The 12717-nt window shown below is 44.2% G+C and overlaps 1 protein-coding gene across 2 annotated transcripts in view; it reads left to right on the top strand.

Annotated features, from left to right (window-relative positions):
* XRN2 (5'-3' exoribonuclease 2) overlaps positions 1–12717 on the top strand; it is a 108444-nt gene that overhangs the window by 57992 nt on the left and 37735 nt on the right. Inside the window, exons 22-26 of one of the 2 annotated variants that reach the window (XM_048515498.1) lie at positions 2573–2670; positions 2758–2837; positions 5142–5198; positions 7362–7434; positions 7598–7717. In XM_048515498.1, the coding sequence (XP_048371455.1) occupies positions 2573–2670; positions 2758–2837; positions 5142–5198; positions 7362–7434 (308 nt within the window). In that variant the 3' untranslated portion in view covers positions 7598–7717. Of the gene's footprint in view, positions 1–2572; positions 2671–2757; positions 2838–5141; positions 5199–7361; positions 7435–7597; positions 7733–12717 lie in introns of those variants that run through there. The other variant, XM_048515497.1, reaches the window with a different exon arrangement.

Below are 12717 nucleotides of genomic sequence, written 5' to 3' on the forward strand. Positions count from 1 at the left end.
CCAGGCTGTATGGCCGTGTTCTAGTAGCATTTTCTCCTGACGTTTTGCCTGCATCTGTGGATCTGAAGATGAGGATCTGAAGATGCCAGCCACAGATGCAGACGAAACATCAGGAGAGAATGCAGCTAGAACACGGCCATACAGCCCGAAACCACACAACACCCCAGTGATTCCAGCCGTGAAAGACTTCGACAATACAGAGAGTAGCTGTTGTTACAATTTGTGTAAGCAGCCTTATTGAAAGCTAGAGAAGGGCTGCAGTTCACGAGTCAAGTACCCTCTTTGCCTGTAGCTGCTCCTGGTTCGATCCCTGTCCCCTCTAGTTAAAGCATCTAGGGCCGTGGTGGCGAACCTTTGGCACTCCAGATGTTATGGAGTACAATTCCCATCAGCCCCTGCCAGCATGGCCAATTTGCCGTGCTGGAAGGGGCTGCTGGGAATTGTACTCCATAACATCTGGAGTGCCAAAAGTTCGCCACCACGGATCTAGGGTAGCAGATGTTGGGGGGGGGAAGGCCTCTCTGCCTGAGCCGCTGTACAGCTGCAACTCCCAGTCAGCATGAAGAAAATTACGCCTGAAAGTTTAATAGTAGGAGAGATCTTCACAAGGAAAAAAATTATGGGAGGACATTAGACAGAGGGAGGGGGAACAGTGAGGAGTAGAAGGCTGGGCTGTTGAAACGCTGTAATTTCTCAGTTGTTGACCCTCTTTGATTTTCATGTTCTTGTGCTGCCCCCGTTGCATTGCGTTTGAACCCTTAACCTGTTCTGAATCATGCGTGCATTACCTTTTCCTCAATCGTGATGTGTCCTTTTAACTTGTACTCTGGGGCCAACTTGTATACCAAACAGCCGTTCAAAGACTGGGATGGACTACAGTTGACTTCATCTTTGAGAAGGTAGACACTTCTGCCCAGGGGGTCATGAATGTGCTACATTTCTTTTGAGAAGCAGTGGCGTAGGAGGTTAAGAGCTCGTGTATCTAATCTGGAGGAACTGGGTTTTATTCCCAGCTCTGCCGCCTGAGCTGTGGAGGCTTATCTGGGGAATTCAGATTAGCCTGTACACTCCCACACACGCCAGCTGGGTGACCTTGGGCTAGTCACAGCTTCTCAGAGCTCTCTCAGCCCCACCTACCTCACAGGGTGTTTGTTGTGAGGGGGGAAGAGCAAGGAGATTGTAAGCCCCCTTGAGTCTCCTGCAGGAGATAAAGGGGGGATATAAATTCAAAACGACTCCTCCTCCTCCTCCTCCTCCTCCTCCTCCTCCTCCTCCTCCTCCTCCTCTTCTTCTTCTTCTTCTTCTTCTTCTTCTTCTTCTTCTTCTTCTTCTTCGAATAATTCAGTGGTAGAACATGGCCTGGGATTCCGCAGAACTGTTCTAATCTGAAGTCCTTCTTGTGGGCCTTGCTGGTTTCAGGACCACGCCTGTCAGTATCTTGATGTCTTGTTGTGTGTGATTTGCAATTGTTTTCCCGTTTCCCTCTTCCCTTCCTATAAATCTCCTGGCACCAGCCCATCTTCAAAGAGGTGTGAAAGGTTCCCAGGTTCTTTGCCGCTTTTGTAATAGAAACTGTAGTGGACATTTGGTGTGGGGCGAAACGGGGGGGGGGGGGATTAAAGGATAGAAGTCCTGGATCTGAGCTCTCTAGCTCAGATCCTGCTTTACATTGTTACTCTTCGTATCACCTGGAATAAATTGTTTTTGGACTTTCCTACGGTCTCTGTTATTTCCACGTTCAAGAGTCTGACAGCTGGTTGGGTACTAAGAGGTGCAGTCTTTGGGAGTACTGCAAGGTGATAACTGTTTGGCGTGATACCCCATGAGCCACTAAGTTTACAGAAAAGTGATTAGAAAGTGTATTGTCAAAGACTTTTCATGGCTGTATTCAACTGGTTGTGGTGGGTTTTCTGGGCTGTGTGGCCGTGGTCTGGTAGATCTTATTCCTAACGTTTCGTCTGCATCTGGCTGGCATCTTCAGAAGTCTTCTCTCTGTGATACACCTCTGAAGATGCCAGCCACAGATGCAGGTGAAACATTAGGAACAAGATCTACCAGACCATGGCCGCACAGCCCAGAAAACCCACCAGAACCAACTGATTAGAAAGTGTTTAGTGAATCCTGCCCTTCTGACTCTTTGGATTACAAGGTTTCTGTTGATTTAAGTTCTCTGCAATTCACTTATGCGATCAGCTGTCCTGGGGGCCTCGTGAGTGAGCTTTCTTCCCTCCCTTACCACCAGATTTGAGCCTCTCAGTTCCTTATATGAGCAAAGTATTAAGTGTGTCCAACGAGATCATCTCATTGTGGTCAAATACAAAACCTCTCTAAAACCATGCAAGGGTTCCCACTTGCCTTGAATTGCAGTAAGAGCCAATTTGACATCCTTCTTTTACTACAACATTGTTGAAAAATGAACTGAAAGCTCATCAGGACAGAATCTGTGCACAGTCTCAAAGAGATAGTTTAGGAATTATTTAGTTGTGTAGCAGGAACACAATTGTACGTTGTAAAGTTGAACTCCTGAACTACCTTGTGGGTGATGTCTAATGTCCTTCCATTCTTTCTCTAGTCAGAAGAAATAGTCTTGGTGGAGACGTTATCTTTGTTGGGAAACACCACAAGCTTCACGACTTTATCCATGAACTGTACAAGACCGGTGGCAAAGAGGTTTGCTAAGTTTGTTCTAAATGAAATGGTCGCTTGTCACGGATGCTTTTGTGGCTTCGCTGATCAAGTTTTTAAATTTCTCAACAGCCAGTGGAGATGCCTCCTGAACTATGTCATGGGATTCAAGGAGAACTTACTCTCAATGAGAATCCAGTTCTTCCAGATAAGTGAGTAGAGTTTACTAGTAGAGCAGTGATGGCGAACCTATGGCACGGGTGCCAGAGGTGGCACTCGGAGCCCTCTCTGTTGGCACTCTCACACAGAGTTCATCATGTGGGGGGTGGAAAATCACACACACACACCCCTACACACACATCTAGGCTGGCCTGGGCCACTGAGTACGATGTGAACACCGCGGTGAGCAGGGAAGACTCGGCTGGCGGGCCAGGTGCCTGTGCTCCAGGTGGCTGCTGCCCCGGGGGGCGGAGGGGGGGTGCAGAGGAGGCAGAGATGCTAGAAAGGCACAGAGCAGTACGCGCATGATTTGCTGGAGGCTAGAGCAGGCTGGCCCCTGCTCAAGTGGGTGGGGCGGAGGAAGAGGGAGCCAACCCTCTAAACTAAACTAAAACTAGTTTTCTAAACTAAAACCTCAGTATTCAGGTTGAATTGCCAGATTGGCACTTTGCGATAAATAAGTGGGGTTTGGGTTACAGTTTGGGCACTCGGTCTCGCAAAGGTTCGCCATCACTGTAGTAGAGTGTTCTCTGAAGAACAAGAAATCTCCTTTAATTTTCTAGATGTTGAAATAGTAGCCCAAATTACATTTCTCCTCCAGAAACAAGTGTTTGCCACCCCTACCACATAGCAAGTCTGGATCCAGACTGAATATTCCCTGGGCAGAATTGAACTTTCCAGCTTCCTTGCACAGGCTGCCCTCCGATCTCCACAAAATGCTGCTCTTGAGGCATAGGAGGGCCAGTGGTGTGATCCAAAAATTTTAGTAACAGGTTCCCATGGTGGTGGGATTCAAACCGTTGCGTAGCGCCAATGGGGCTGGGCGGGGCATGACGGGGGCGTGGCCAGGCATTCCGGGGGCAGGGCATTAATAATTTCCCTGTTACTGTAAAAAACTCTTACTGTAAAAAAAAGTTCCTAATTTCCAGCTGGTATCTTTCTGTCCATAATTTAAACTCATTCTAGCAAGTCCTATCGTCTACTGCCAACAGAAACAACTACTTCTCCTCTAATTGACTGCCTGTCAAATACGTAATACTTTCAAATACTCAATTTTGTTTCTAGAAATCAAAAGAAGGATACTTTCCTTAAACAAGGAACTTTACCATATTACTAAAACATGTTTTAAAAACAGCCCAACAGGGAGAATTATCCTGTTTTCTACCTTCACTAACTAGCCACATAGGAAACAACAGGACTTTACGATTTTTTTTTGGACCTAATGGAATTTCTAACGGAAAAGCAGACCCAATTAGTAACCCCCTCTCGGCACACACCAATAATTAGTAACCCACTCTCGGGAACCGGTGAGAACCTGCTGGATCCCACCTCTAAGGAGGGCCCTGAGGGATGGCATAGCAGAGCGCAGCTCTGTGGTGGGAAAGGAAAGTCAGAGGGAATGTGGACCGATCCCCAGTGTACCAAGAAGATGGCGGCCTTGCCTTGATACAGGCATCAGTAATCTTTAGTTATTTCATTTTGAAAGCAAGGAATTTTTCCATTAAATGTACAGATGAAAACAGGCTTTTCTGTTGAGACTCAAGGGCAGACAACTTGAAAAAAAAATGAAATCTTGTCTTTATATATGACAGCGGCAACAAGAATATTGTTATGTGTGAAATGGAAAACTTCATTTGCGCACCTACAATAGAAGAATAGCTTGTGAAGTTGTTGGGATTGGCGGAGATGACTCAGTTATTTGATTAAAGAAAAAAAACTTATCTGAATTCTTGGATCACTGGAAATCCCCAATAGACTTTTTGTGTTGAACAGGAAAAAATGGGTTGTTGCCTTGTGGGTTTGAGGATTAGAAGAAAAAAGGATATAGAAAGAAAAGTGTGAAACTTATGGCAAGTAGTACTTTTTTAAAGTCTGTTAATACTCAGTACAGACAAAAATGGGAGCCCTTTTGTCAAATGTTTTTTCCAGTAGAGGTTTTTTTCTCCTTTTTTGTTTATAAGCTTTTTGTTTATAAGCTTAAGTTTTAATAATAAAAATTTTAATAAGAAACTTTGAACCAACATCCTACCAAGCATTAAGTATTCCATTCAGTACTCACTGCAATTAGTTTACCTAATTCATTTTATTTATGCTTGTGCTGTACACCGCCCAGAGCCCCTTGGGGATGGGGCGGTATAAAAACCGAAACAATCAATCAATCAATCAATCAATCAATCAATCAATCAATCAATCAATCAATCAATAAATAAATAAATAATTTTCCACTTTTCCCCGTTTTGCAGCCAGTCTTACATCTAAAAAATGAAATCTTGTTCCATTTTTCCCTTCTCCATTAGGACGGTTTTATCTCCTGTGCCAGTGCTGCGTGACCTGGACCAGAACTCAGCAATAAGGTAAATGGCGTTTGAATGACTTGAGCTGTGTGTGTGTTTGCCAGTCACAATGCAAAGTAGCTTAGAATTGTGATGTGTGACACTTCCTAGCCTGCTTCTCCTCTGGGGGGTGGAGAGGAGGGGAAAGAACCAAAGGGCAGGGACTTTGCTCTGGCTGCTGTCTTCTTGGTTCTGCGGGCTTGCAGATACAATACTTTTAATATCAGAAATCATGGGTGGTTTGTATCAAATGCACTGTTTGGAACTGAATGCATATTTGAAGCATACTGGGTTTGAAACTACAGGTTTGCCCATTCCAAACTGTGTTTGGCCGCTTCGCGACGGCTGGGTAGCGACGGCACGCTTGAAATTGCACGATCCACAAAAGCTACCATTAGACAGGGCGATGCTGCTGCGGGCGCCCGCATTCCCCGCAGAAATGTGACGGTTCGGCATCGAAGCGCCATGAAGCTGCTGCCTCGACGCTACTTCGGCGCACTTGGCGGCCGTATAGTTCGACGCCATTTTTTTTGACGACAGCCCGGCGGTATGCTGTTCGCGTCGAAAGCGGCCGGCCACATGGGGAACAAGAGTGGTTTTAAGCTGCTGATCACACTGGCTCGGCCACCGGTTTAGCTGCCAGCGACGGCGACCAAGACGCCTCGCTGCTGCGGCGAATCTCGGCCTGATCTTTCGCTATGACGACCGCCATATTTTGCCCGCGGCGAAAACGCCTTGTCTCCTTTGAGAGCCCCATTAGGAGCAGCAGTGGCGTAGTGGTTAAGAGCAGGTGTATTCTAATCTGGAGGAACCGGGTTTGATTCCCCGCTCTGCCTCTTGAACTGTGGAGGCTTATCTGGGGAATTCAGATTAGCCTGTACACTCCAACACACGCCAGCTGGGTGACCTTGGGCTAGTCACAGTTCTTCTGAGCTCTCTCAGCCTCACCTGCCTCACAGGGTGGTTGTTGTGGGGAGTGCTGGAAAGGAAAGGAGTTTGAGTCTCCTACAGGAGAGGAAGGGGGGATATAAATCCAACTCTTCTTCTTCTGTGCTGTCATTTTCTGTGCTATTCTAATGTGGAGCTGACTTTCATCATGGTGCGTGAAACTTGCATAATTTGTCCAGTTCAGGAGTTCCTAAACTTAGTGCAGCACAGTCCAATGTGAGGGAATTGCTAGTATGTCATGGGAAGTAAAGAGTATTGGGACACCCCAGAGTACCCATCCACAGAGGGGGAGGCAGCTGCCTTCTGTGTCATCTCTTGATTTGCTGTTCTAGCCTTGCTTGGACAGAAAAATAGCCCTGCTGGATCAAGGAAAGGTCTATGTCACAGGTGTCAAACTCGCGGCCCTCCAGATGTTATGGACTGCAATTCCCATCATCCCCTGCCATCATGATGCTGGCAGGGGATGATGGGAACTGTAGTCCATAACATCTGGAGGGCCGCGAAGTTGACACCTATGGTCTATGTCATGCTGTGTGCTTCAGTGATCATCTAGGGGCCCTGAAAACACACAAGCACCAACCCCACTACTTCTCTTCCTGGTCAGTCACTACCAGCCAGGCTTTGGTGCCCCAATTGTACGCCACACTCAGCACAAATGTACACTGAGACTCCTCTGCTGTCTGCTCAGGAGAGATCCTCTGAGTTTTTTGCAATCTGCTCTGGTTTTCATCAACATGAATAATTGGGTGTCACCACTCTATGGTTCATCCTTGACTCCAGACCTTTTCTGATGAAATTAGAGTTGATACAGATCCCTGGATGGATCCCTCTGCTCGCTTCCCTCAATTGTAAGAACTGTCCAGTTATATGGAATCCTGGTTTCCTGTAGTTTTAACTAGTTGGTGAGCCAAAGAAGACCATCTGCTCATCTTAGAACTTCTACATTTACTCAGAAACTTGTGACACACCTGGCCAAACATGACCCCCTGAGAGGTCAGTCAACTTCCTGGTTATGCTGTGCTGTCTAGGATGGCAAACACATCCTTCAGCTTGCATTACAATACTTGTCTTGAGGGGGCATATTCTGCGGGTCTGATATACATCTGGGAAAGAGGTAGTAGAGAGAAGTGTGTGAAAACCTTGCTTCGTGTCTAAGAAAACAAATTAGTTGCTGATTTTGATATGGCTGACTGTTGATTCTTTCTTTGTGACTCTTCCAAATATTTTCATTCTCAGCATAAACTTCAAAGATCCACAGTTCCAAGATGGCTTTATTTTTAAGTCTGTGATGTTATCTGGGGCAAAGTAAGTAATCCTCATATCTGTCCTACATCTGCTTATTGGTTTTTCATCAGTTGTTGTGTTATGGAGATCATGGGGCTGGCCTTTCGAGTGGTCCTGCTCCAAGGATCCCTTTGATCTCGTCAGGTTTTCCAGCTCTGGTCCCTGCTGAATTCTTCTTTAATATTTAGAAAACCATCACCAGTTCTGAAACCGGGCGACTGGGAGAAAACAAACAACGATGGCAGACCTTGGAGGCCGCAGCTGGGCTTTAACCGCGACAGAAGGCAGGTTCACTTGGATCAGTCGGCATTCCGGACGTTAGGGTAAGTAATAGTGATTACGCCTATTTGGGTGGGGGGAGTCTTTGGCCTTTCTGCTCACATTCATTCATCTGCTCCTCATAGTAAAACTTCCCTTGAGCATGCGGAAATATCGAGTGGATTAATCTTATTGATGACACTATTACTGATGATTGACATGTAACCAGCAGGTTCATTTGTGAGTCCCAGAAGTTGGTTCAGTTGGAGTTTTGCTGCCCCCACCCCCGCCCCTGTTGGTTTGTTTTTTGTATTTTTTAATGTTTTTTCAGTGTTTGGCCTGCAGGGGGTATAGTCACAATAGGCTAGCAGCAATGGTGCACTGGAACCTTTGCAAAAAGTACGGCCTACCCTGTAGCAAGATCTGGTACAAGCACAAGCCAGAGAAGACCACAGAAAATGAAGAAGCAAAAATACTCTGGGACTTTAGAATACAGACAGACAAACACCTGGCACATAACACCCCAGACATAACAGTGGTAGAGAAAAAACATGTTTGGATCATAGATGTTGCTGTGCCAGTTGACAGCAGGGTGGAGGACAAAGAGCTGGAAAAGATCACAAAATACAAGGACCTACAAATTGAAGTTGAACAATCGTGGCAAAAAAGAACAACAGTAATCCCACTAGTCGTCGGTGCTCTAGGAGGAATGCCAAGAAATCTTGAAAAACATCTGGAAAGCCTAAACTTGGACAGAACATCAGTCCACATGCTGCAGAAACCAGCACTTCTAGGAATTACACATATTCTACGCAAATACCTCTAATATCCTAGATCCTTGGGAAGGACTCGATATTCAGAGATGAATTCCAGACACTTGTGCTGTGTTGTTGTGTGTATAATAACAGCCAACATTGAAAATGGTGCCAAGAAAACATCTGGCGCCCCTAATGGAAGATGTGAATGCTTCACTTGCCACTGTCCAGATAACATCAACAGAAGAAACTAATCAGCTTGCCTACAGTACAGCAGTGACTAACACAGGAATTGGGGATACAACAACTGAAGCCCGCAAGAAAAATGACTGGAAAACCAAAATGGAAAATCAGGTTGGAGTTAAAAATCAAGCGCCTACGATCAGATGCAAGCAATCTGAAGAACATCAAGGAACAAAAACTGAAGAACATCAAAATAAAGAATAACCTGATAAAATAAAATACTGGCTGAACACAAGAAAAATTGAAGAAGCACTTGAAATTGTGAAACAAGAAATCACAGCAACAGCCAGAAAAATTGAACGATATGAAGCTAGAGTCATACTGTACAAACAAAATCAATTTTTCCAATCTGATCAAAGGTGGTTCTACCAGACTCTGAATCCGAAGGCGGCAGTGAAGAATGAAAAACCAGAAAAAACAGCTACATATACATTCTGGAAAGATTTGTGGGAAACAGAAAAAGACTACAACAAAAATGCTGGGTGGATAAAAGACTTCGAAAAGAAATTTTCAGAGAGCAAAATGAGAAACTTGGAAATGATCAGTAAAAGAGTGAAGAAAGTCAAGAACTGGTCATCACCTGGCAGTGATCAGTTGAATGGATTTTGGCTCAAATATCTGACCAGCCTGCACTCAAAAATGGCCGAACAATTCTATGAAATGCTGCAAACTGGAAACATCAAAGAATGGATAGCAACTGGGCAAACATATTTGATACAGAAAGATTCAGCAAAAGGGACAATACCAGGAAACTACAGGCCAATAACGTGTTTGCCTACAATGTTCAAACTTCTGACAGGCATAATAGCTGATCAAATCCAAGATTACTTAGAGGCAAATAACATCTTGCCCGTTGAACAAAAAGGCAATAAAAGAAGTAAGGGCACCAAAGATCAGCTTCTGATTGACAAAATGATACTGGAGAACTGCAAAAGCTGCAAAACAAACCTATACACAACTTGAATTGATAACAAAAAAGCATTCAACTCACTGCCACACAGTTGGATCATCAAATGTCTGGATGTCATCAGGGTTTGTGAAAATATTAGCAAGTTTACTGAAAATGCAATGAAACACTGGAAAACTGAGTTGTTTGTGGGCAACCAGAGCTACGGAACTGTCAGCATCAAGAGAGGAATTTTCCAGGGTGACTCACTGTCACCACTGTTGTTCATCATTGCAATGATCCCACTGTCAGCAATTCTACAAAAAACAAACCTGGGCTATCAAACTGCAAGAAATTCACCAAAAAATTCCCACTTGCTGTACATGGATGATCTTAAGCTTTATGGAAAATCAGAAACTGAAATTCAGTCACTGACCAACACAGTCAGAATCTTCAGCAATGACATCAGTATGGAGTTTGGCTTGGACAAATGCGCACAGTGGCATTGAAGAAAGGGAAAATTACTGACAGTAAGGGCATAGAGATATCTAATGGGCAAGCCATAAAGTGTAATCAACCTGAAGCCTATAAATACCTGGGCATACTACAGCTGGATAATATCAAGCATGGACATGTGAAAAATGTGGTCAGCAGATAATATGTCCAAAGGGTCAGAAAATTTTTGAAGAGTAAATTAAATGGCAGGAATACGATCCAAAGGGTCAGAAATTTTTTGAAGAGTAAATTAAATGGCAGGAATACAATCACGGCTATCAACACCTGGGCCATTCCCATCATCAGATACACTTCTGGAATTGTGAACTGGATGCAAGCAGAGCTGGATGATCTAGACAGAAAAACAAGAAAACTAATGACAATCCACTACTCATTACACCCGCGTTGTGATGTTGACAGACTTTACCTACCCAGAATATCAGGAGGTAGAGGGCTTCTGCAAGTGAAGCAAACGGTGGAAGAAGAGAAACGTGCACTGGCAGATTATGTGAAAAACAGTGAATGAAAGTCAATTGTAAAAAACTGTTCAAAGTGCAAAAGACAAAGAGTGAATACCGTAAAAATACAGTTCAAATCAGAAGAGAAAACTGGCAAAAGAAGGCTCTCCATGGACAGTTCCTGGAAAAAATTGAGGGCAAAATTGACAAGGAAAAAACCTGATTGTGGCTCACAAATGGAACTTTGAAAAAGGAGACTGAGAGCTTGATTTTTGCAGCCCAAGAACAAGCAATTCTAACAAACACCATCAAAGCCAGAACTGAAAAGTCAACTACAGATCCCAAGTGCAGACTCTGCAAGGAAGCAGACGAAACAATAGATTACATACTTAGCTGCTGCAAGAAGATTGCGCAGACGGACTACAAGCAGAGGCATAATACTGTTGCTCAGATGATTCACTGGAACTTGTACCACAGCTGCCATCTGCCTGTGACAAAGAACTGGTGGAATCACAAACCTGAAAAGGTCACTGAAAACAAACACGTAAAACTACTCTGGGACTTCCAAATTCAGACTGACAAAGTTTTGGAACACAATACTCCTGACCTCACGATTGTGGAAAAAAAAGAAAATGTGGATAGTTGATGTTGCAATACCTGGTGACAGCAGAATTGATGAGAAGCAACTGAAAAAACTTACATGATATGAGGATTTAAGGATTGAACTACAAAGACTCTGGCACAAACCAGTAAAGGTGGTGATCGGCACACTGGGTACAGTGCCTAAAGACCTTGGACGGCGCTTAAAAACAATCACCGCTGACAAAATCATATGTCAGCTGCAAAAGGCCACCCTACTCGGCTCTGCACTTATTATTCGTCGATACATCACACAGTCCTAGACGCTTGGGAAATGTCCAACATGTGATTTAATACAAAATCCAGCATAGTGATCCTGTTTGCTGTGTATTACTGTTTTTGTATCAATAAAATGATGATGATAACGATGATGATGATGATAAAAAGGGGATTCTTGATATTACCAACTCCAACTGGGCCAAGCCCGCCTCTGAAAAGGTCGATCAGCGAAGTCCCTAATGAATGGACCTGGGGTGGCTTCTACTCCAATATTTTTTAATCAGCAAAAAGGGAGGTAGAAAATGCCTCATTCTGGATCTGAGGTGTTTGAATAAATACCGGGAAGTCAAAACTATTCTTATGCTATCACTGAATGGGATGCTTCTTCACAACCCCAATATGTGGTTCCCCATCCTGGATTTAAAGGACACGTTTGTCCATATCTCTACTCATGACAATTGTAGGAAGTACTTGAGATTTACATGTGAAATACACAAGTATAAATACACAGTCCTGCCATTTGGGCTAGCCATAGCCCCGAGGGTATTCAGAAAAGGCCTTATGGAACCACAAGGTTGTAGCGTATTTCCTTATCTTGATGGCTGACTCCAATGAAACATTGGTGGGTCACATCTCTAGCCCCATTGTACAGCACTTGGGTTTCATGATTAATTATGAAAAATCCAAATTACAACCTACCCATCGTATAGACTTCATAGGAGCTGTGTTGGATTCACTTGCAAATAAGGCACTCCTGCATGTAGCAAGGGCTATGATAACTGGGAAACTGGTTGAACAGTTTATCACTAATAGATTCCTGAGGGCGCTCCAGATACAAAAACTGCTGGGTCTGATGGTCTTGACCACTTCTGTAGTTGTGTACTCTAGGCTATACCTGAGGTTGCTACAGCACTGGTTTCTAACACCAGTTTTGACCTGCAGTGAATGAAATTGTCTATCCCAAGGGCAGTCATTAACTCCCTGGCATGGTGGGGGGATCAGAACAATTTACTGCAGGGTCACATTATGACTGTCAGCTCTTTACTGATTCTTCCGTATCTGGATGGGATGCACTCTGCAATGATTGGTATGCAAACAGGTCTTGTTCTTTAGTGGAAACTTGGCTTCACATTAACCAATTAGAATTGAGAACTGTAAAATATGTTCTGATAACCTTTTCAGCCTGGGTGTGTGACAAGTCCATCCTCATTGGCATGGACAACGCCTCAGGAAAGTTCTGTTTTAGCAAGCACAAAATCACAACCCTTAGGCAGAGAGTCCTTCCACATCTGGAGCCATACATATTTTAGGCCAGGACAATGTTGTAGTGGACGCCCTCAGCAAGGACCTTCAGA

This window comes from Sphaerodactylus townsendi, linkage group LG14 (assembly GCF_021028975.2).
Source record: "Sphaerodactylus townsendi isolate TG3544 linkage group LG14, MPM_Stown_v2.3, whole genome shotgun sequence".
Classification (NCBI taxonomy): Eukaryota; Metazoa; Chordata; class Lepidosauria; order Squamata; family Sphaerodactylidae; genus Sphaerodactylus; species Sphaerodactylus townsendi.